We start from the raw sequence: 26,233 nt of genomic DNA on the forward strand, positions 1-26,233 counted from the left end.
GTTGAATGTCTACTTTGCTTCTTTTCTTCAGAATCACGAAACAAAGGAAAGCTCAGTGATTCCAAATAGAAGAATTGTTGTTTTGCTTGGTATATTTAGACCAAGTTCTCCAGCAGTGAAAAGTTGTGGAAGGAAGGTATAGATTTTAGTCCTGTTATTCTCTTAGCTACAGAGGTGCTAAAATTGAGGGGATGAAAGAATGTCACAATCTAGCAAAGTAAAAACATACCTCAAAATCAATTCCACCAACAAAAATAGTGTTTGGCATGATTTTTCCACTTGGCAAAACATATCTTCGATTCACAGCAGATGCTGAAGACTGGCTGTCCAATTCCTGATTGACATCTTGTGATTCAATGATTCTTCCAGACTGCAAACAAAAGGAAGTGTTCAGGAATAACATGAAAACAATTCAACCTATTTTAGGTTCTAAGTATGTTGGTCGAAGTTACAGAGCACATGGAATTGAAGGCAATATACCAATGTGGGCCAAGAACTAGTTGTTAGACCGAAGACACTTTCTGAACAGGTGGATTTTTCTCAGGTTGGCAGGTTGCAACTCGTAGTTCCCCTCAGGATCTCTCAGCCCCAGCTATATTATTTTACCGATGTATTTGCCAAGGACACCCAGTGTCATTTTCAAATTTACAGCTAATTGAAGTGTAGGTTTGGGAATGAGAGACTGTAATGAAATTTTTAAAAAGCAATAGCACACAGTTAAGTCTAAGCCAAGATCAACTTTTTTCAAATACTAAATAAACTTTTGTACCCATTTTGGGATAGATGAGTCAGAGCTGCATATGACAAATAGATTCACAAGTCCACTATGTTATGCAACCATCATGCCATCTTTACTAATCTCACTTTAGTCAAAATCACTCTATGTTCTGCTTATTCAAGGATCTGCCTGGATGTCTCAAATGTTGTACCGCTCCTGCCTCTATCACCACCTCTGGCAGCTCATTCCAGATATCAACTACTCTAAAATTATCCCTTAGATCCCCATTAAACTTCTTTCCTTTCAGCTTCAACTTATGTTCTCTAGTTTTAGACACCTCTAACACGGGGAACTCTAGCTATCTACCTATGCCTCAATTTCATATAATCATCATGTCACTTCTCCACCTCCTTTTCATTGTCACCCAAGTGACCAAAATGTTTGCTACAAAGACAACATGAAATGCATCATACAAGAAAAATGCACACTCACCCTAGTGAACCAGTCAAAGACTGTTCAAGAAAGAATATTTATTGGCAACCACCTATGAGCTGGAGGTGGAGCCAGGAACACTCACAGCAACATACATTATATGTTACAAAATTATCAAATGTTTAAAAAATCCAAAGTATTTTGCCAGAAAATGGGTGATGTTATAAAAAAATTAGGTGCATAAAAATTTGCTTTGTGAACACAAAGCTTGATTAACCAAGGAACTCTCTCGAACCTCCACTCAGCTGGATATAATACTATATGCAGCCCAAAGTCAAATTCCTCAAAATCAAAATGAAACTGTGTATATTTAGTGTAAACCTCATCCACACCAGTTATCAGCATTAGTAAGTGTTCTAAATTGGTTTATTTCATCAGCAAGTCACATTTTACCACTACTCTCACACACCATCCCAAAAGATGATTGCAAAAACAATTTGAGCAATCTCCTCCAAAGACAACTTTTCTTTGAATAAACAAAGGAAATCTAGAATCAACTCAAATAAATTTGACCTGCTCACCAGAGTGATTGGACATGTTATACAAGACCAGACACTAAGGACTCCACAGCACTTAAATTTATTTATTTTTTTTTTATTTAGAGATACAGCAGGAAATAGGCCCTCCTGGCTCTTAAAGCTGTGTAACCCAGCAACCCTCGACAACTCCAACTTAGCCCTAACCAAATTGAGATAATTCACAATGACCAATTAACCTAACTAGTATGTCTTTAGACTTTGTGAGGAAATCAGAGCACCTAAAGAAAGCCCACGCATTCCATGAGGTCATACAAAGACTCCTTGGAGGACACAAGGATTGAACTCCAAATTCCTATGTCCCTCAGCTGTAATAGCATGGCAATAGTCTGTGCTAACCGCTATGCCATCTTATTTTTGACTATACTGAGAAACTGATACATACTGATATCAGAGAGCTAGATAAGGCTGTGGAGAGATTTAAGGAGGTTTGGAAGCTTATATAAAAACAAGGCTTTGCTGGAGAGGGGACCAACACAGCCTGTAGCAAGCTGTTCATTTCAAGGATTAGGTAGATTGACAATAAATGATATGCCAGATCCGGGATCAGCAACCTTTCTGCCTCTGTGGGCCGGATCGCGTATTAATGAGCGGACTGTGGGCCAGATAAATGCCATAAAAAAATTGAAATATGGGAATTATCCATTTAAATACATCTAGTTATGTTTTGCCTCAACTTAATGAATAACACATGCTAGAAAATCATTTGTGCTTAACCAAGGATGCCAATTAGTAATCAAAGAACTCAGTTTAGTTTTTCTGTCCCACCATTGCTGGTACCCTATCAGTTGTGATGCCAATTAGCTTCGACACATTAATTTTCATTTCTGACATCATTTTCAGCAAAGCTTCAAAAACGTCTGCTCCAGTAACCGTGTCCTTCATAGGAATTAATTGAATCAACTCTTTAAAAATTTGAAAAGTTGAGGTCACTCCTCGCACAAACACTGCAAGTTGAGCAGTGTCTCTCAAGTCTGTACTCTCATCAAGCGCGATTGGAAACAAATGCAATTCGTTGCAGGCATCCCTTAAACAACTTTTAATATCTGCTGACATTTCTTCAACTCACCGTATGATCATTCTTCCTGACAGGCTGATAGATGCAAATAAAGATTTCTTTTCAGGACAAACAATATTCACCACTGCCAGTAAACATTTTTTGACAAACTCTCCATTTGTAAAAGGCTTTATCTTTTCTGCAATACGTTTTGAGGCTTCGTAGCAGGGTATTTCCTTCATTTTCACTGCTTTTTCAGCACTCAGCATCTACCTTCCTGCATTTTGCATTCATTGCCATTGGAATTTTTTTCTTTGATTTTATTTCAAAACGCAAGTTATTCAACAAGTATCGTAGCACATGTAAATATCTGGATATTTAACGTGAATTTCTTGTTAAAACACAGCGACACTGTTTCTGTTTATAAATTTGAACGATCCCATCTGAAAACCTGCGCGTGCATGGAGAGTAGCTAATACATATTAATAAGGTAGTCTGCCATCCTGTCATTTGTATATACCAGTGTTGGGTTTGGAACAAAACGGAACCTGGGGCCAGTGTAACAAGACACCATGCATGTCCATCAGTGTGGCCGTGTGAAATACTCAGAATAAGGAAAAATCGCTCGCGGGCCGGATAAGCATAGTACCTCAATATTTGCTTGCAAGCCAGTCAAAATACCTTCACGGGCCGGATCTGGCCCGTGGGCCGTAGGTTGCCTACCCCTGTGCTAGATAGTACTAGCCACATTGTATAAACAAATTAAACAAAACCCAAGTATACCTGTTACATTCAAATATCATGAAAGTGAGGAAAGAGTTTAGTTTTAATGCTGATGCCGAAGCCATTCAATATGTTTCTGCAAATTTAATTATCAGAGAATAATGGAGAACACGTGAACAAAAAACAAATTTTAAAAGTTGTAAATATACCCCAGAAATCAAAATACTGTTGTGTTCAAAATACTTGCCAGAGTTTAAGTTTTCTCACCCCATCCCCTTCACCTACCCCACCTCATCCTCCAATCTTTCCCCCACCACACTCAAAAAGCAAATAGTGAATTCCAGTTAATTAGGACACATTAGGACCTGTACATTTTGGCCCAAGTGGCTGCCCCAATTAACTAAAGTTTCAAAAAGATACAAAAGAAAACTGAGTAACAAATTACATACTTAAATGAAATACAGAACAAGTTAGGACATTACCAATACTACTACAGTACGATACAACTGTATTAGTTCCTCAGTCATCAATAAAGAATTCATCCAGTGTCTGCTGCCGTATTTACTTGGCCAACTGTAAATGAACAAATGAAGTGCGTTGAGCTGCAGCTCCTTAGTGACCACGTTAAGGAACTAGAGATGCAACAGAATGACCTTCGGCTCATATGGGCAAAATGAGATGGTGATAGGAGCTAGTCAGGTAATCATCTCTGAATTGCAGGAGGCAGGTACCTGGGTGACTGTCAGTAGAGGGAAAGGGAACAGGCAGCCATTGTAGAGTACCCCTGTGGCTGTTCCCCTCAATAATAACTATATGGCTTTGGATACCGTTGCGGGGAGGAGGAGAACAATCTACTAAAAAGTAGCTGCTGCAAGCAGGTCTCTGGCACACAGTCTGGTTCGGTGGCTCAGAAGGGAAGGGGTGAGGAGTGTGGTAACAAAAGTGGATTCCATAATTAGAAGAGCAGAAAGCAGATTCTGTGGACGTAAAAGAGACGTACAGATGTATGTTTCCTTCCAGGTGCCAGTCAGAAATGGTCTCGGATCAGGTTCACAGCATTCTAAAGAGGGAAGAGTGAACTACCTGAAGTCATAATTTATATTGGGGTCAAAAACATAGGTAGGAAACGGGATCAGGTCTTGAAGTCAGAATATAGCAAGTTAGGCAGAAAACTGAAATGCAGGACCCCCGGTTAATAATCTCAGGATTGTGGCCTGTGCACATGCCTGTGAAGGCAAGAATAAAATGATTTGGTAGATGAAGGTGTGGCTTAAAAATTGGCGTGGAGGCAAGGTTTCAAATTTCTGGATAACTGAGATCTCTTTTGGGGAAGGTATGACCTGTAGAAAAAGGATGGATTACACCTGAACCCGATGGGGACCAATATCTTTGCAGGCAGATTTGCTAGAGCAGTTCGGGAGGGGTTAAAGGGGGATGTGAAATCATCAGGCTGAGGATGGAGCAATTGGTTTACAACTAGATGCAGTGTGTAGTGAGACTGTGAGGAAGGACAGGCAGATGACAGGGTAAAATTGCGGTCAGTGGGATGAATTAAAGTGTAACAGGGGGTCAAAATCAAAAAAGTGATTAATATAGGACCGAACATGTTATACTTGAATGCATACACTATACTGAATAAGACATAAGATCTCGCAGCGCAGTTTAAGATTGGCAGGTACGGTGTGGGCATCGAGTTGTAGCTGAAAGTAAGTAAATAGATGGGAGCTTCACATCCAAGGTTACACATTGTATTGAAAGGACAGATGGGTGGACAGAGAGGGTGCCACAGCTGTTACTAAAAAATGAAATCAAATCCTTGGAAAGAAGTGACATAGGACTGGAAGATGCAAAATCCTTGTGGGGAGAGTTAAGAAACAGTAAGGGTAAAAAGATCCTGAAGGGAGCTGTATACAGATCTCTGAACAGCAGCCAGTACATGGGCTATAAATTACAAAGTGAGATGGAAAGGGCACGTCAAAAGGGCAATGTTGTGATAATCATGAGAATTTCAACATGCAAGTAAATTGCGAAAATCCAGTTGGAACAGGATCCCAAGAAGGAATCTGCAGAATGCCTACGAGATGGCTTTTTAAGAAAAGTTTGTGTTTGAGCACACTATGGAAATAGCAATTCTGGATTGGTGTTATGTGAAGACCAAATTTGATCAGGGAGCTTAAGGTAGAATAACCCTTAGGAGACATTATAATATTATAGAATTTATCCTGAGGTTTGAGGGAGAGAGGCTAAAATCAGATGTATCAGTATTACAGTGGAGTAAAGGAAATTAGAGGCATGAGAGAGGAATTGGCCAAAGTTGACTGGAAGGGTACATGAGCAGGGATAATGCTAGGATAGCAATGGTTATTGTTTCTGGTAGAAACTCAAAAGGCACAGGAAAGATGCACCTCAAAGTTGAAGTATTCTGAAAGGACAATGAGGCAACCATGGCTGACAAGAGAAGTCAAAGACAGCAAGCAAAAGAGAGGGTGTAAAATATAGCAAAAATCAGTGGGAAGGTAAAGGATTGGAAAGTTTTTAAAACCAACAGAATGCAACTAAAAAGCCATAAAGAGAGAAGACATGAAATAACATAACAAGATAATAAATAATAAAGCCAATAACATAAGTGATACAAAGTTTTTCCAGACATGTAAAGAGTAAAAGAGATGAGAATGGGTATCAGACCGCTGGAGATGTTGTAATGGAGACAAAGAAATGGCGGAGGAACTTAAGTATTTTAAGTCAACCTTCACTGTGGAAGATACTAGCAGAATGCCAGAAATGTGAGAATGTCAGCGGCAGAAGTGAGTGTCATTGATAATACTAATGAGAAGATGCTTGAGCAGAAAAGTCTGAATGTAGTCAAGTTACCTGGACCAGATGGACTACATAGGAGGGTTCTAAAAGAGGTAACTGAAGACATTGTGGAGACATTAATGAACTTTCAAGAATTACTAGATTCTGGAATGGTTCCCAAGGACTGGAAAACAGCATGTTACTCCACTCTTTAAGAAATGAGGGAGGCAGAAGAAAGGGAAATATAGGTCAGTTAGCCTGACCTCAGTGGTTGCAAAGATATCAGGAGTCCATTATTAAAGTTAAGGTTTCAGGGTATTTGGAGGCACATGATAAAATACGCCAAAGTCAGCATACTGTTCTAATGGGGAATTCTTGCCTAAAAAATCCATTAGAATTCCTTGACGAATAAAACAGGCAGGCTAAACAGTGAATGTTTATTTGGATTTTTAGAAGGTCTCTGACAAAGTGCCACACAAGACTGCTTAACAAGAGCCCATCATATTACAGGAAAGATACCAACATGAATAGAGCACTGGCTGATTGGCAAGAGGAAAAAAGTGGGAATGAAGGGAGCCTTTTTTAATTGACTGCTGGTGTGCTTCAGGGGTCAGTTTTGGGATCACGTTGTATGTTAATGATTTGGATGAAGGAATTAATTGCTTCACAGCCAAGTTTGCGGAAAATACGAAGAAGATAAAGGGGACAGGTAGTGCTGAGGAAGCAGGGATGCTGAAGGAGGACTTGGACAGATCAGTGGAATGGGCAAAGTCACTTAAAAAATATCATGTAGGGAAGTTCATTATTATGCACTTTGGCAAATACAATGTAATCCATATCTTTATTCGAAGTGGGGAGAAAATTCAAAACTCAGAACTGCAAAGGGACTTGAGCCCTTGTGCAGGATTCCCTAAAGATTAACTTGCAAGTTCAGTCGATGATACGGAAGGCAAATGCAATGTTTGCATTCATTGTGAGAGGACTAGAATACAAAAGCAAGATGTAATGTTGAGGCTTTATAAGGCATGGTCAGACTGAGTACTGTGAACAGCTTTGGGCTCCTTGTGCTGGCTTTGGAGAGGGTCCAGAGGTCGTCCACGAGAATTATCCCGAGGATGAAAGGGTTAACACAAGGAGCATTTGATAGCTCTGGGCCTGCACTCATTGGAGTTTAGAAGAATGAGGGGCCAGATACTGCTTAATGGACTGATAAGGAATTGTAATTAACTAAAATGGCAAATAACAGTCAACCCATCTAATATTTTAAGTGGATGTGGAGAGGATGTTTCCTGTAGTTGGGAATCTATAGTGGGACTGATCTGCTGGCTCCTGCAGCATGATGGGGAAGAGCGAGATACTGTTTAATAGACTGCTAAGGAATTGTAATTAACTAAAATGGCAAATAATACTCCAAATGTTTTAGCACAGTACCAAAGAAAACCACAGCATTAATAAAAGCTTAGCTTTTACACTTAAATATTAGCTACAAAACAAGTGTCATGAAAGTTGGATAAATAGTTGAAACAGACTAGTAACCTTTTCTCCTCAATTGTTACTAGCAATTCAACAATCATTAGAATGATGCACTCCCACCTGAAAGCTTGAACAATAAGTACCTTCAAATTGAGGGATGTGGCTGCTCTTACGCAACTATGCAATGTTCTGCACAGATTGGCATTGATGTACATTAGTATTTAAAACTCATTACTGGCTACAAATACTTTAAAATTTCATTAGTTTTTAAGCTACATAGAACAAATTCAGTTGTGCCGCAAGATGTTCTGAAAATATCGGCAAATGATTAGCTAGCCGTACTTCAAAAATTTATTTATGGTTGCAGTTTGTTAAAAGTAAAACTGGAACTTTACAATCATCTTCATACTGAAGATGCAAGAAGGGAAGTTCTACAAAAGTAATCGAATTATTATTAAAAAGCAATAGTCTTGAATCAGATACAGTTCATTGTTTCTAAAAGCTTATCCAGAAAAACACAAGCTACAATTAAAATTAAAACTTAGCAAAACACATTTGGTACAATTAGCATTACAAGTTTCCTTTATCCAAAAAGATTATGAAATACAAATAATCAACCTCAGAACATCCCAAACCAATGAATTATTTCTCTCATTGTCGCCATTACTACTTGGGTGCAGCAGTTACAAGTTTGCAGAGTAAAGCTTATATATAGTCCAATTCAATATTATTTGCTCAACATACACTTCAATATCAATGCCTTCAATACTATTATTAATGCATCCTATTAAATGTGGTAGCAACTTCAATGAGAAAAGATTAAAATTTCTTATTCAAATCATGTTTTTAAAATTATGTCATATAGAAAAGTAAATAATGCATAGCAATGAACACCTCAATTTGTTGCTCGACAAAATCTTGTCTTGTATCTTTTCTGCATCTTGCAAGCCAAAGAGGTGGAGAAAACAATATAGACTGCAAAACTGTTCATCTGACTCTCTACTAGAGGCCTTCAGGTTCAAACCCAGGGAATAATCGTCAAACACAGCTTACTTAAAATTACATACTGTTTATTAGCAAGCTTGCGCTGTTCAGTTGAACTACAGAGTCCCCACTCACAGAGCTTGGGAAAATCTGCAACCCAGGTGATCCGAGTATGGTCTGAGCTGCTGTTAAAAACATTCATTATCACATACATACTGATAAGGGTACACAGTGCAGTTTCTCATGCAACAAACACTTCTTTGTTCATACATTAGTCTCACAGCACAACTTGTCAAACTGTCAATAAGTCAGTTAGGTTTTAGCCCTTTTAATTCTGCATATAATTCCTCTATACAACATCTGGGGTCTACTGTTTCAGACAAGTTAATATAACTTCCTTGCTCTGTACCTGTGTGCTTCTTTAAAGCTGCACATCTCACTTGCCTTTTAAAACAGCACTCAGGATTTGCCAGAAATAAATCTGAGCTTACATATTCTTAAGAGTTCACTTTGCTTCATAATTTTAATATTTATGGAGTCAGTAAAAAATGGAAACAGGCCCTTTAGCCCATCAACGCTGCAGCTGCAAATCAAACATTTACCAACAATAATTCCTTTTCTCAACTCAAACCCCATGGCATTATATGCTACAATGCTTCAAATACTTACCTATACTAGCAATTAAATACAAGTGTACCTGCCTCCTCAATCCCTGAGTGTAGTCCAGATTTCAACCACCCTATGAGTGAAAAATAAAATCTTCCTCAGATCCCCTCCAAGTCTCCCATCCTTTAGTCTGACATTTGAGGGGAAAATTTTTACATTATCTATGCACCTTGTAATTTTATATAGCTCTACCAGATTCACCCTCAACCTTCCTTACAGTAAAAACAAACCCAGCCAAATCACTTTCTCAGGTTGAAGTTCAATCCAGGCAACATTCTGGTGAATCCGGCGTAACACAGAAAGAAAGCAGTGGAAGAACTTAGCAAGTCAGGTGGCATCAATGGAAGGAAATGAATAGTCGCTATTTGTATCAAGACTCCTCACATGGCCTGGAGAGGAGGAAATAACTAGTATAGACAGGTGAAGGGAAGAGGTGCAGCAAGACCTTATTGATGGACTACTTCCTTACTGATGTTCAATTAAATTACCATCATGTAACTCCACACAAAACATGCTGGGGTCACCACTATTCAAGAAGGTCAGAAGCTGGATAATTGGCACAAGTAACATTACCTTACTCAAATATTCTACCACCTAATGACTTAGTGCATCACTAACACTTGTAAAATAAACTCCATAAATCTAGATAGTCTGATTGGTACCCAATCCACAAATCTATAATATTCCCCAATTCCCCTTTTAGGCTGCAGTGAATACCATTTAGGGATTCACTGAATCATGTTGATGAACTTTACTCAAATTCACAGCCTTTAATATCAGGAAAACAAACTAGAAAAATCTCACTGTCAAGTCTCTTAGTTGCATTATGGAAGCGTTTTTCACTCCTTATCATTTAAAACCTAGAATTCTGTTCTGAGGAACCTAATAATATCAAAACCACAGAGATCCTGCGGATGCTGGAAATCAAGAGCAATATACACAAAATGCTGGCGGAACTCAGCAAGTCAGGCAGCATCTATGGAAATGAATAAACAGTTGGTGTTTCAGACCGAAACTCTTCTTCAGCACTGAAAGGGGAAAAGAAGCAGAATAAGGAGGTGGGAGGACGACAAGCTAGGTAATAGATGAAGCCAGCTGGGTGGGGGAGGGGGGGAGGGAGATGAAGAAAGAAGCTGGGAGGTGATAGGTGGAAAAGGCAAAGGACTAGAGAAAGGAGTAATCTGATAGGAAAGTGGATCATGGGAGAAAGAAGGTGTCACTCTTCAGCCATGATGAGGATGCTCCCAGGTTCAAGGAGCAACATCTCATTCAGTCAAGGTAACCTCCAACCTGATGGTATTATCAGCAATTTCTCCCACTTCAGATTTTCCCCTCCCCTTTCACTCTTCTGTCTGCCCACTCTGGCTACTTACCTCTTCTCCTCACCTGTATCACCTTCCTCCACCCCTTTCTTGCATGATCTACTCTTCTCTATCAGATTTCTTCTTCTCTGGCCCTTTGCCTTTTCCATGTCACCTCCCAGCTTCTTACTTCATTACCCCCAACCATTTGGCTTTACCCATCACCTTCTAGCTTGTCCTCCTCCCACTACCCCACCTTCTCATTCTGGCTTCTTTCTCCTTCCTTTCCAGTCTTGATGAACGGTCTCAGCCCAAAATGTCAACTATTTATTCATTTCCATAGGTGCTGTCTGACTCGCTGAGTTTCACAAGCATTTTGTGTATGTTGCTAATAATTTTATCACAAATTGTAGCAAAACTCAGCTGCTTTCAGATTACCATAATGCTATTATAGCACGAGCTACCTGGGTTCATTTCCCACTACTGACTGCAAGGCATTGGTACCTTCTCCCCTAACTACGTGGATACCCTCCAGGTACTCTGGCTTCCACCTACATTCCAAAGACGTATAGTTAGATTCATTATGTAATTAGATAGCACAGGCTCCTTCAGCTAAAAGGAGACACAGACTTGTTCACTGTGCTGTATCGATAAGTAAAAAACTCCTCCCTATGTTAAAGACCCACTGATATGGGCACTGATATGGGTAAGAAGGGAAGTTCAGTTGAATCACAATTATACTCCTCCATTCCAATGGACAACTCTGTCCATTCCTCTACTACTTCTGTCAACAAGATTGGTTGTGAAACTAACTTCCAATTTAATACAAGACTGAAGGCATTTCCAATCCACACTGTCTGCAGAATCAAAAAGGATGCATGTAACATGCCAGCCTGAAGTGATTTTGGTGATTATAGGGATGACTTACCGCGGATTGAAAAGCTTGAGCATATAGACATTAAGAAAGAGGATGTGCTGCAGCGTTTGTAAAGGCATTAAGTTGGATAAGTCTCCAGGACCAGACGAGATGTACACCAAACTACTGTAGGAGGTGAAGGAGGAGATTGCTGAGCTTCTGGCGATGATATTTGCATCATCAATGGGGATGGGAGAGATTCCAGAGGATTGGAGGATTGCAGATGTTCCTCCCTTATTCAAGAAAGGAAGTAGAGATAGCCCAGCAAGTTATAGACCAGTAAGTCTTACTTCAGTGGTTAGTAAGTTGATGGAAAAGATCTTGAGAGGCAGGATTTATAAACATTTGGGGAGGCTCAATATGATTTAGAATAATCAGCATGGCTTTCTCAAAGGCAGGTTGTCCCTTACGAGCCTGTTTGAATTTTTTGAGGATGTGACTAAACATGTTGATGAAGGTAGAGCAGAAGATGTAGTGTATATGGATTTTAGCAAAACATTTGATAAGGTACCCCATGCAAGGCTTATTGAGAAAGTAAGGAGGCATGGGATCCAAGGAGACCTTGCTTTGTGGATCCAGATTTGGCTTGCCCGCAGAAGGCAAAGGGCAGTTGTAGACGGGTCATATTCAGCATGGAGGTCAGTGACCAGTGGTGTGCCTCAGGGATCTGCTCTGGGACACCTTCTCTTCGTGATTTTTATAAATGGCCTGGATGAGGAAGTAGAAGGATGGATTAGTAAACTTGCTGATGACACAAAGGTTGAGGGTGTTGTGGATAGTGTGGAGGGCTGTCAGAGGTTACAGCAGGACATCCATAGGATGCCAAACTGGGCTGAGAAGTGGCAGATGGAGTTTAACCCAGATAAGTGTGAAGTGGTTCATTTTGGTAGATCAAATATGATGGCAGAATATAGTATTAATGGTAAGACTCTTGGCAGTGTGGAGGATCAGAGGGATCTTGGGGTCGAAGTCCATAGGACACTCAAAACTGCTGCACAGGTTGACTGTGGGGTTAAGAAGGTATATGGTGCATTGGCCTTCATCAACCATGGAATTGAGTTCAAGAGCAGGGAAGTAATGTTACAGTTGCATAGGACCCTGGTCAGACCCCACTTGTGGAGTACTGTGCTCAGTTCTGGTCACCTCACTACAGGAATGATGTGAAAACTATAGAAAGGGTGCAGAGGAGATTTATAAGGATGCTGTCTGGATTGGGGAGCATGCCTTATGAGGACAGGTTGACTGAACTCGGCCTTTTCTCCTTGGAGCAACGGAGGATGAGAGGTGACCCGATAGAGGTGTACAAGATGATGAGAGGCATTGATCATGTGGATAGTAAGAGGCTTTTCCCCAGGGTTGAAACAGTTTTAAGGTGCTTTGAAGTAGGTACAAAGGAGATATCAGGGGAAAGTAGTTGTTTTTTTTGAAAAAAAAACACGCAGAGTGGTCAGTGAGTGGAATGGGCTGCTGGTGACGGTGGTGGAGGCGGATACATTCGGGTCTTTTAAGATACTCCTGAATAGGTCCATGGAGCTTAGAAAAATAGAGGGCCTTGGGTAGCCCTAGGTAATTTTGAAAGTACGAATATGTTCAGCACAGCATTGTAGGCCAAAGGGCTTGTATTATGCTGTAGGTTTTCTATGTTTCTATGTTAATGTATGTTAGCTTCTGCCCTATCCAATCATCTGATCTCTTGTGCTACATCAATATTGAATATCATCTCTCTCCAATAACGACTCTTGCAAATACACAGTCTCCTTTACCTTGTTATTTTATGCTGATCTTTGCCACCTTGGTCGCTCAGTAAATCTCAAATCTTTCTCCTTGCTTCATTAAACATCCTCTGGTTCTTCAGGCTAGTCAACAGCAAGTTTCAATGTATGATGCACATATAACATCATCATTGCAAGTGGTTGCTGCCACTCAAATTTCAACATAACGGAGTACTACAACACAGGAAGTCTTTTTGGCCCATTAAGACCTGCCACACTGATTTTCTGCGTAGTCTCATCTACCTGCACTTAAGACCACAGCCCTCAATACCTCTCTCATCTGTGTACTGATCCAGATTTCTCTTAAATGTTACAATTAAACCAACATCTACCACTTCTACTGACAGCTTGTTCCACACTCGTACCACGGAGTGAAGTAGTTCCCCTCAGATTCCCTTGACTTGATTCAGATTTAGCTTTTACCCTAAACCTATAACCCCAACCAAACACAAGGAAGTCAGCAGATGCTGGAAATTCAAAGCAACACAAAATGCTGGAGGAACTCAGCAGGTCAAGACACATCTATGGAAATAAATACTCAACATTTCAGGCTGAGACCCTTCATCAGAACTGAAAAGGAAGGGGGAAGATGCTAGAATAAAAAAAAGTGAGGGAAAAGGAGGAACTGATAATCAAATTAACACACAAAATGCTGGAGGAACTCAGCAGGCCAGGCAGCATCTAAGGAAAGGAGCAAACAGTCAATGTTTCAGGCCAAGACCCTTCATTAGATCTGGAGAAAAAAAGATGGGAAGTCAGAATAAGTAGGTGGGGAGAAGGGAGGAAGAAATACAGTAGGGAGGAAGAAATACAGGCAGTAGGTGACAGGTGAAACTGGGGGGAGGGGTAAATTAAAGACCCTGCCCATTCATCCCTTCCCACTGATCTCCCTTCTGGCACTCATCCTAGCATGCAGAACAAATGCTACACCTGCTCCTACACCACCTTCCTCTGTACCATTCAGGGCTCCAAACAGTCCTTCCAGGTGAGGCAACACTTCACCTGAGAGTCTGTTGGGTCATCTATTGTATCCAGTGCTCCGGGTGTATCTTCTTGTAATTCCGTGAGACCCGACGTTGTTTGGGTGATCACTTTGCCGAGTACCTACCAGAAAAAGTAACCACCATTTTAACCGTAATTCACATTCCAACATGTCAATCCATGGACTCCTCTACTGCTGCAATGAGGCTCCACTCAGGTTGGAGGATCAACACATTGTATCCCATCTGGGTAGCCTCCAACCTGATGGCATGAACGTTCTCTCAAACTTCCAGTAATGACCCCACCACCTCACCATTCCCGTTTCCCTCTCTCCCTTTATCAGCTTACCTGTCCATCACCTCCCTCTGGTGCCCCTCCCCCTTCCCTTTCTTCTAAGGCCACCTGCCGCCCTCTATTAGATTCCTCCTTCTCCAGCCCTTTATCTCTTTCAGCAATTGACTTCCCAGCTCTTAACTTCACCCCTCCCAGTTTCATCTATCACCTTGTATTTCTTCCTCCCTGCCCCCATCTTCTTACTGACTTCCCATCTTTTTTCTCCAGCTCTGATGAAGAGTCTCAGTCCAAAACATCAACTGTTTACTTTTTTTTCCCCTGAAGGCTGCCTGGCTTGCTGAGTTGCTCCGTGTCTCTCTATGTGTCTCTCTCTGTTGCCTGGATTTCCAGCATTGGCAGATTTTCACTTGCTACTGATAATTGAATACTAGCTTTGCTAAAAAAACCTAAGCTGAATTCACATTGATCATGAAGTTCTATTGCCATTAATACCAAATCCATTAACGTGATTTCTTCTGAAGATTGTAGCAAAATAAATCAATGTAACCTTTCCATTTACCTAGAACAGAAGAGAACGGTACACAGTTTAAAAGTCAGCAGAATGTTGTGACATCCTATATAAAACTACTCCACAATTAATCTAACCCTAAACTCCAAACAAGAGAAAATCTTCAGATGCCGGAAATCCAAGCAACACACAAAATGCTGGAGGAACAGCAGGCCAGGCAGCATCTATGGAAAAAGTACAGTTGACGTTTAGGGGCAAGACTCTTCTTCAGAACTGGAGAAAACAAAAGATGGCAAGTCAGAGTAAGAAGATAGGGGGAGAGGAGGAAGAAATAAATGCTGAGTTCCTCCAGCATTTTGTGTGTGTTAACCCTATACTCCTACACAGCTCATAACCCTTCATTTTTCTTACATCAATGTGTCCAAGAGTCTCTGAAGTGTCCTTATTCTATCAGCTCTACCACCACTCCCAGCAGTGGGCTTCAGGCACCCACAACTCTATGTAAAAATCCAATCCCTGACATCTCCACTAAACTTTCCTCATTTCACCCTAAACTTGTGTTCTGTTATATAAAAAAATCATAAAAAAGTGCACCACAAAAAATGTTTTAAGAGGCATTATGCCATAACTATTTCAAGACTATTACAGATAACTGACACTCTCAACAGCTTTACATATGAAATCAAAGGCACAATTTAAGTTCTTTGATCCCTGACCTATACTGCCAGTATACTTTTCAATATCAATTTGCTAATAGAACATGATACATAATACATGTTGTGTTAACAGTGGGGTGGAGATTCTTAGGCTACAGGACAATATTGATTAGTTACTAAAATGGGCAGAGCAATTGTAAATAATTGCAAGGTGATTAATTTGGGATGACTAACTGAATCAAGAGATCCTGCAAAGCATGAGAGCACCCTAGGGAATATTTGAATTTAAAAACCCCTCAAGGCAACACCAAGGGAAGGGAAGGTTATTAAGTGAAGAAGATGCTTGCCAGGGCACAGAATACAATGGCAAGGTTATGATATGAAGCTTTATAAAACATTAACTGCTCTCAGTACTCCTGTGGTTTAATGTCTCCACACTACAAAAAAGATGAGATTGGACCAGAGGGCGAGGAGGAGGCTCACAAGGATGTTTTGTGTTGTTGGACTAGAACATGTCAATTACAAGGACAGAATACATCTGCAGAGTTTAGTTTGGCTTGGGGGAGGGAGTGCAGGAAGAATCTGATACAAGTACATGCAGTAGTCAGAAGTGACAGATTCAAGGACAAAGACTCAAGTAAATGAAGTACATTTATCATTAGGTAATAAATGAAAAAAATTGCAGGAACATGAGCAACAAGATTTCTTAATTAATGAGCCCTTTCAAGAAATAAACAAGAGAAAATCTGCAGATGGTGAAAATCTAGCAACACACACAAAACGCTGGAGGAATTCAGCAGGCCAGACAGCATCTATGGAAAAAAGCAAATGTTGATGTTTTGGCATGAAACGTCAACTGTGCTTTTTTCCATAGATGCTGCCTGGCCTGCTGAGTTCCTCTAGGCTTCTGTGTGTGTGTAGCCCTTTCAAGAAACCCAATGCAGGCAGCATACGGAAAATTGTCATAATTATCTATAAAATTCTAGGATCTCTAGGAGTACACTGACACTCCAGTGTACTCAAAAATCAAAACTTGATTTTTCCTCTTCAACCAAAGGACTCCTAACATCACCTCCAACAAACTGATCTGCTGTCATTGCAAACCACCTTATTAGCTCCCCTAGCCTTTCTAAACTGCTTTTCTCCAAAACAAACCAAAGATTTCTCAACTTGATCTTTAAAACGCAAGACCGGATGGCCTTTCTTTTTATAAAATTGATCTTTAGAAGATTGTTTCTAAGACATTCTACCCTCACACCTATATTGACAACCATAGCAAAGCCCATCTAAATTTACCAATTTACTCTGCCATTTGAACCTTTTGAACCACCTAGTTAGTGCCTTACTAATATTCAAGGATATTCTACTTTGGAATGCAACATCTTAAGCATACCACTTTACCCCTGCACCATTTTTCCACTACCTTTTGATTCTTTTAAAATCCAAAAACCCATGAACTCAATTTAAATATACTCAACGGCAGAGTCCTTGGGTAGAGATTTTTAAGGATTCATTTCCATCTGGGTAATTTCTTTGGATTTCAGTCCTTAATAACCAAATCAATATTTTAGGAATGTGACACCAGTCTGAGGTATCTGAGACAGGAAACAGCATCCCTGCACTTATTTTCATTTAGAAATACAATATGGAGCAGGCCGTACAGTCCAGCAAGCCACACTGTGCAGAAATCTATGTATTTAAACTAAGCCTAATCACAGGACAATTTACCATGATCAATTAGTGTACTAACCTATTCATCTTTAGAAAGCAGGAGAAAACCGGAGCATCCAGAGGAAACCCACACGCTCACAAGAACATCATCAACTTCTTGCAGATAGCATCAGATTTAAACTTCAAACTCTAACACCCCAAGCTGGAATAGCATTGCTCTACCCACTACACTACCATTGTCAGGCACCAAACAATTTTATTTTGGAGAGATCTCATTCTTCAAAATTCCGGGTAACAGAGACAGCTTGATTAGTTCTTTTTCACAGAACAGTTGCCCCACCAACATCCTACTCATTCAGTAACCTGGTGAACTACGATGCACTGGATCACACACATTCCTTCTTAGATAGGGAGACCAGATCTGTGCATAATCACTTGAGTATGGTTTTATCACAACATCCACATCTGCATTTATACTATGTAATAAATATCAACATATTACCTTCCTAATTTTCACAAACACATAAACTTCCAGCAATTCTTGTGCAAGACCAGATTACTCTGAACACCGACATTTATCATAATACTGAAAACAGATACAGCACTTTTTTAAATCATTGAAGACCTTTCTCTTCTATATTCCATTTGTCACTCAGTTATTTGTAACGCCTTGAAGGCTTAAATCCTCTTCCATTGTGCTACCTTACTGAAATCAGATTGACAACAGCATTGATCTTGATTTCAAACTGCAGTACCCAACTACTCATAACTTCTCAAACTGAAAGCAAGCATTTATTCAGTTCCTTTTCTATCCATTTAACCACTCCTCATACAATGTCAGCATGAACTTCATTTTAGAAATTCCCGAAAAACAAAATGTTCTCCATTTTCTCTTCCTTCGATCAAAGCAAAAAGAAACCTAATGCTACCTTTCGATTTCAATGTCTATAAAATGCTGGAAGATGATAAACAGCTATGCACTATCCATACAATCATCTCTATCAAAAACTTCAGGTCATCTCCCGCTCCTGCTCCAGCCTACCCGTCCTCTCAGACACCATTAGGCCATCGTTTAAACGTATTACCAGATTTCTTAAAATAGCAGCTAAAAATACATTCTATCATTGGATGATTTATCTTCATTCAAAAGGTAGCCAGTATATATTAAGAAAACAAGTTTTCAAAACTACGCGAATTTAAAGAACAAATTACTAAGATCTCAAAGAGCAAAGAAAAAATCGTCGACGCTTTATATAAACTTGGTAAAGTCAGAAGTACTAGAGTCCTTTAAGACACACAACACGTGAAGAAAGTTTCTATATTTACGTTGTCGAAAGTTAATTAAAATCACCCCCTTAAAGCCAGAATACGGAGAATAATTATAATTTGTTTTCGGGGTCTTCGTGCTTTTACCATTTCAGCCATTTTGCCCAGTACCAACCGCCTCTCCACAACCACCCGCCTCTCCACAACCACCGAGCGGACACAACACGCGCCGCGCCGCGCCGCCGCGCCCGTTATTTATACCCAGCTCCAACCATTCTTTAAAAAGCAGGGGAGGGGGGTTGCTGAGGGCCATTGACCAAATCATCTGAATACAATAAATATTCACTCCTTTTTTTGGTAAATGATCACAAATCTAAAAGCAACAACAATTACGCTGAAATCGGATCCACCGCAATATCAAACCAAAGTCGCCAATGTAGAAGTTTGTGTACTTTCACTGCACCCCCCTAGGAAGCGCGCGGTGGTAGGGCCTCGGGCCGCTCACTTTAACTGTTGGCCTGTCGCGGGCAGCTGCTTGACGCCATCTTGAATCACGAAGAAGCGCTTAACGCCCGTGGTTCAAACATGGAGAGGGGATTCACAATGGTTTACCTCAAGTTAATGATTAAATCTCACATTTTCCCCATAGCCGAATATAGCCTCACTATGTTACAATTAAAACATGGAATTATGATAAGAGCAGAAATCTGACGGTGTTGCGACGTTTCATAATAACTCAGTTTAATTTAAGCAGTCCAGTTCCACTCTTGTCTCCCCACAGATGTTAATAGTTGGATAGTTTCGGCTTAAAGTTTCTGCTAGTATCTGGTGGGGATTTGATCATTGAACAGTTTGGGCAGTTTGAGCTTTGGAGACTGCAGTAAATCCTCACCGTGTTTATGTACAGTATTTAATTTCTCAAATTGCGATGCACACTGCAAGGGAGCATACCTTAACCAGAAGTTTGAAGGGATGATATTTGACCCCATGGAAGTTCTGATCATTGATGGCAAGGTTAGGGTGAGTTTTGATGTAAACTGTTGGCATATTTTCCTGGCAGTACTTGGACGGTATAGACAAGGTTTTTTTTTTTGTCGTACTCAAGTAATAGGAGACCTGAGTTTCTTCTGATTGAGATACAGAAATTAATGCAATGAATGTGCTGTTGAGAAATTTGTTTTCATTTGTTACAGTTACCATGAGCTGATCTCCAATCTGAGATGGCCGAGAGAGACTGCCGGGAAGATAGGATGGTGGCAACTTGCCTGAGTCAGGTGACTGAGGTGACAGAGTCATAAAGCACAAGGGCCACCTGCCCAGGGAAGGGGCAACTAATGAGTGCCTGAGGTGAGGCCCTGGCCATTGCCCCATCCTAGGAGCCACTGGGTGAAGTAGAATGAGGTCACCCCTGTGGTTGAAAGATGCTGGGAACAGACCAAGCCATCCTAACTACTGGATTGGGCTACAAGGTAAGAAGGCCATGGCCATTCGACATTACATAGGAACAGACTGGCCCAGACACACATATTTATGGAACTCTCCATAAATTGTGGACAGTGGCAGGGTAGGGGGAGGGTCACCTTTCTGGAGACCTGGGTCAGGCTAGATACCTGGGGCCAGAGTCAGCAGGCTACTTTTTAACTTGATGCGTAACAAAGATGAGATTCTTTCCTACTAGCTCTAATGGGATCCATCTGACATGATTTCCATAAATTCAACCCAATTCTGTTCAATCCTAACATTCATTTCAAGATTCTGTGCTACTACATCATCATTTTTGATTCCAGCATCTTGGCTACAAATGGTTGCAGTTCTTCCTTTCTCCTCTCCTTTTTTCAATAATAGGGTTATTTTTGAGTAATAGAATGTTTTTGAGTCATACAGTGTGGAAACAAACTCTTTGAGCTACTGATACTGTGCATCAAGCCCTTGATCCTATTGCTCCCACATTCCCAACAGATCCTACAATTCTATCGCAGATTCATATAGAAAGAACAATTTACCATAGCCAATTAACCTACACACCTTAAGAGTGTGTGAAAATTGGAGCACCTCGGTTAAAACCATGTGGTTACGGAGAATTCCACCAGATCGCATAGAATGCTAGTATTGTAAATGGGTTGCTGGAGCTATGAGACAGCAGCATGACCAGTCAAATCACTTTACTATCTACCCACAGACACAATTTCGGAATCTATTGAACTTTGAAAGATGATGATCATTATTTCTAAAGCAACTTCTTCAACAACTCTGATGTTGATCAGGTTTTGACTTACACAAATTATTTGTTGTAATGGCATTTTGGATAAGAGGAATGTGGTTAATGGGTATGCACGATTTAAATAGCATATGACTAAGTAACACATGATGCTTTTTTTCAGAATTTAAATCAAGATGTTAAAAAAGGTGGACGTTAAATTTAAACGCACTTGACAGTATTGCACAAAGTCAGAAAGCTGGAAGAATTCAATGGATCAAACCGTATCTGTAGAGGCAAAATGTGTAAGTCAGTCTTTTGGATTGAGACCTAGCATTAGGACTGAGAGGGACGAAAGAAACATTGCCAATATATAGCAGTACAAGAAAGGTAGGTGTTGTATAGTGGCTAGTAAGTGATGGATAGAACTAGATAAATTGAGGATTATGTCAAAATTGTTTAAAAACCTTTCTGGCTACTTAGAATTAAGAGGAATGGAGTAATAAACCAAGGGCTTTATGCTAAATCTATAAAAAAAAGTTACATAGGCTCCAACTGGCATTTGTTTTTACTAATTCTGGCTACTACAGTTTAAGGATGACAAGATGTTGGCAAAATCTTGAAAAAATCTTCTGAAATGGGAATAGAAATGAAAATTTACAGGTGCTGAGGGACCAGGGAAGTTAGGATTATTCTCCTGAAGGGAAAGGTGATTAGGTATAGTTTGAAAGTGCCCAAAATATGGTGTCTTCAGAAAGAGTAAATGAAAAGAAACCCTTCCCAGTGGAAAAGAAATACAATCCAAGTAGCTCTGTGAGTCCATGGTCTTTTAATTGACATCTATGAAAATATTATCATGAAAGATGGAAAGTGAAAGTCAGAACAAACTTAATTGATGAATATAATAAATGCAACCAGGGACTAGGAACTGTAAGCTTATTTGGAGAGACAGAATTTTAATTTGATAAAATGTCACATTCTTTTGTAATGTTATGATTCTTTAAACAGTTTGACCACAGAATATTTCCATTATAATGACATAACCAGACCAAATAAAAAACACTCAAGATTATTTCAAATGTTAATGATTGAATATGTTCTGAATATTGAGTGATAATTAAGAAATGTCAAGAAAAAATGGAGAGAGAATCTATTGCAATTAATACATTTTAATTGCTTTAGGTAGACAATGCCACCAGCAATTTTTCTGAACCTTTTCATTTTGCAGTTACATTGTAAAAGTATAGTTATCTGTGATCAGATTGAATTCTAGTTTTAATAATTTGAATTTATAGTGAACTATAACTTTGCTGAGTCAATCTTGAAGGCTACGGTTATATTATACTGACTTTTAAAACAAAAAAATGGAAACAGCATTGGGCTTTTCATACCCTTGTTTCTCCTCCACCATTCAACAAAATTGTGGGTGATCTTTTACATCAGTGCCATTCTCCTGTTATCCCATATCTTTTATTCCCTTCACATCCAACAATCGAGCTTCAATTTGTTTCACTGCTGTGTCGCCACACCACTCTTGGGTACAGAGCTTCATAGATTCACTATACTCTAGTTGAAGAAATTTCCTCTCATGTTAGACCTGAATTATTAATGTTAAGAGCAATAGATAAAGTGGACAGCCAGTGCCTCTTCCCCAGAGCACCACTGCTCAATACAAGAGGACATGGCTTTAAGGTAAGGGATGGGAAGTTTAAGGGGGATATTAGAGGAAGGATTTTTACTCAGAGAGTGGTTGGTGCGTGGAATGCACTGCCTGAGTCAGTGGTGGAGACAGATACACTAGTGAAATTTAAGAGAATACTAGACAGGTATATGGAGGAATTTAAGGTGGGAGGTTATATGGGAGGCAGGGTTTGAGGGTTGGCACAACATTGTGGGCCGAAAGGCCTGTACTGTGCTGTACTATTCTATATGTTCTATATATGAATAGCCAATCCTCTATTTTGACCTTGGATTTTTTTCACCCCAGTCAAGAAAGCTCTGATTCACTGAAATGGATGAGGTGAAGGACTTCAGGGTGTATTGTTATATTCCTGTGCTTTACCATCTATATTCTATTATTGAGAACCATGTAAGATGATGAAATTTGTTGTAGTATTGCTGTATCATCAGTCATGGAGAAGACAATTCAAGCGAAATCCTGTCTTTTAATGGTGATGTCCATGTTGCTCCCTCACCCACGCAAGCGTACAAGATTTCCCTACAACACACATCAAAGTTGCTGGTGAACGCAGCAGGCCAGGCAGCATCTCTAGGAAGAGGTGCAGTCGACGTTTCAGGCCGAGACCCTTCGTCAGGACTAACTGAAGGAAGAGTGAGTAAGGGATTTGAAAGTTGGAGGGGGAGGGGAAGATCCAAAATGATAGGAGAAGACAAGAGGGGGAGGGATGGAGCCAAGAGCTGGACAGGTGATTGGCAAAAGGGGATACGAGAGGATCATGGGACAGGAGGTCCGGGAAGAAAGACAAGGGGTGGGGGGGACCCAGAGGATGGGCAAGTGGTATATTCAGAGGGACAGAGGGAGAAAAAGGAGAGTGAGAGAAAGAATGTGTGCATAAAAATAAGTAACAGATGGGGAACGAGGGGGAGGTGGGGCCTAGCGGAAGTTAGAGAAGTCGATGTTCATGCCATCAGGTTGGAGGCTACCCAGACGGAATATAAGGTGTTGTTCCTCCAACCTGAGTGTGGCTTCATCTTTACAGTAGAGGAGGCCGTGGATAGACATGTCAGAATGGGAATGGGATGTGGAATTAAAATGTGTGGCCACTGGGAGATCCTGCTTTCTCTGGCGGACAGAGCGTAGATGTTCAGCAAAGCGCTCTCCCAGTCTGCGTCGGGTCCCGCCAATATATAAAAGGCCACATCGGGAGCACCGGACGCAGTATATCACCCCAGTCGACTCACAGGTGAAGTGTTGCCTCACCTGGAAGGACTGTTTGGGGCCCTGAATGGTGGTAAGGGAGGAAGTGTAAGGGCATGTGTAGCACTTGTTCCGCTTACACGGATAAGTGCCAGGAGGGAGATCAGTGGGGAGGGATGGGGGGGACGAATGGACAAGGGAGTTGTGTAGGGAGCAATCCCTGCGGAATGCAGAGAGAGTGGGGGAGGGAAAGATGTGCTTAGTGGTGGGATCCCGTTGGAGGTGGCGGAAGTTACGGAGAATAATATGTTGGACCCGGAGGCTGGTGGGGTGGTAGGTGAGGACCAGGGGAACCCTATTCCTAGTGGGGTGGCGGGAGGATGGAGTGAGAGCAGATGTACGTGAAATGGGGGAGATGCGTTTAAGAGCAGAGTTGATAGTGGAGGAAGGGAAGCCCCTTTCTTTAAAAAATGAAGACATCTCCCTCGTCCTTACTGTATTTCTCTAGCCATGGCTTCTAATTTTCTTTCAGTAAACTTTGGAGCTCCCTTTCTCTCCCCTCCAGAAGTCTCTGGTACTCATGCTCCATTTCGCATATTAAGGCCCCAATACTCTCTCCCAGCAACCTCACTTTTCTTCCTATTAGCTTTAATGTCTATTGCAGTCATCTGGCTGTCGTGCTGAGTGTGCAGAAAACACTATTGATGGGTCATTACCCATCTAGGCACAGAAGAGAATAATAGCATGTTTCAAATGTACTTTCTAAACCCCTCTTATATGCTATGCAAATACTCAGTAGTTTGCTAGTATTGAACCTATGACTAGTTGGCCATACTCAGCAGTCTTCATAAGTAGCTATCACTGTTAATCTTTTCTACTCGTAGGTTTCATGTGCCACAATTTTTTTGGAAATTCATTGTAGATATCTTTTATTCCTGTAGTGATGTTGTGACAGCTATTTTAATAGTCAAGGCATGTTACTCTCCTACACTGCTGCTCAGAGGGCATAAGCCACCGACAGCAGCTCACCAAAGTCCTCTGTTCTGGGACTATAGAAGGTTGTTCGGTTATAGTTACTGGCCAATTTGATGCCAATCATGTAAATCTTCACTACAGTGGGTTAATTCTGATTTTCATTTGTTGCTAGTTCCTCTTTTAGGTAGTACCTTCCATACGTAAGGTGTATTTCAAACCTTGTATTCTGTTATACGCCTGACAGACTCACCCTTCCAAAACACCTGTACCTTCTTTGATTATCTCACGTTAGCCATTAGATGGAGTTTAATAAATATAGTTGGCTGCAAATCAGTGATACCTACCCATATTGAGGCATCGGAAATCCTCTGAAGTCAAAAGTCACCTGGAAAATCTAGTAACATGCATATGGTGTTGTATGTCGTTCATCTTTGCTGTGAATTTATATATTTATTAAATCTACATTTCTGATGTTTATGCCATGCCTGCAATGGATCTGATGATGGTGCAATGGTTATGTTATTGAACAAGTAATCTTAAGGCCTAGGCTTATTTCACATTCTCATTTGAGTGAGAGAGAGAACTTTACAAGGTTAAATATAATGAATGTGTGATTATCTTCCACTTGTGCAATATAATAGGTACATAGAAAAAAGGCAGAATTCGTTGACACGTACATTGTGATCACAAACAGCTATTCACATTATAATAGGGCTTAGATAAAATATAGTTAAAAATTTGATCTAATACAAATGAGAGCATGTGGAATAGTTGCCAAATAACATGACAACTAGTTGTTAATCAGGAAGTTCGTGTAAGCAATTTAATTAATTATATAGAAAAATTACTTCAGGTGAGTGTAAAATATCAAACTGCGCTTCAGTGAAATTCAGAAAAATTGCTCATATTAATACTCCCTTTAAGCAACAATCCCCTATGGATTGATTGCTCATGTAGAAAGAAAATTGCAGGTAATGGAAATTGCTAAAGATACTTAACAGTCAGACAGCCTTAGTGGAAGGAAAGATTTCAATCCTTTCATCATTGCCAATGTTATTTATCTCAGTTGATTTTTATTGGTTATTTTGAGATGTAATTGCTACTGTACTATTCTGCACAATCATCTGTAAGTTATATGCTCTTCATAATATAAACACTTTAAAATGTAATTTGGTCCTACCTTATAGCATACTCTGAAATCATCAGAGTTACCTTACCTGTTTGATACCTTATTTTACTTGATAAAGCCATCTTTTTGTCATCAAGTTTTCCTTTCCTCACATCAAAGAGAATTATTCTCTTTAAACAATCTTTATTTTGATTTCAAGCTGAAATACAATATAGTAATTTGTAAATAGGTTTCATGTGCCACTATTTTTTTGGAAATTCATTGCAGATATCTTTTATTCCTGTAGTGACATTGTGACAGCTAT

At 40.2% G+C, this 26,233-nt stretch overlaps 1 protein-coding gene across 1 annotated transcript in view; it reads right to left on the reverse strand.

Annotated features, from left to right (window-relative positions):
• dazl (deleted in azoospermia-like) overlaps positions 1-26,233 on the reverse strand; it is a 50,434-nt gene that overhangs the window by 20,135 nt on the left and 4,066 nt on the right. Inside the window, exons 2-3 of the mRNA XM_072254418.1 lie at positions 1,732-1,782; positions 230-370 (exon numbers count right to left, since the gene is read on the reverse strand). Coding sequence (XP_072110519.1) covers positions 230-370; positions 1,732-1,782 — 192 coding nt within the window. The remainder of the gene's footprint in view (positions 1-229; positions 371-1,731; positions 1,783-26,233) is intronic.

The sequence above is a fragment of the Mobula birostris genome, chromosome 3, assembly GCF_030028105.1.
Source record: "Mobula birostris isolate sMobBir1 chromosome 3, sMobBir1.hap1, whole genome shotgun sequence".
NCBI classification, from domain to species: domain Eukaryota; kingdom Metazoa; phylum Chordata; class Chondrichthyes; order Myliobatiformes; family Myliobatidae; genus Mobula; species Mobula birostris.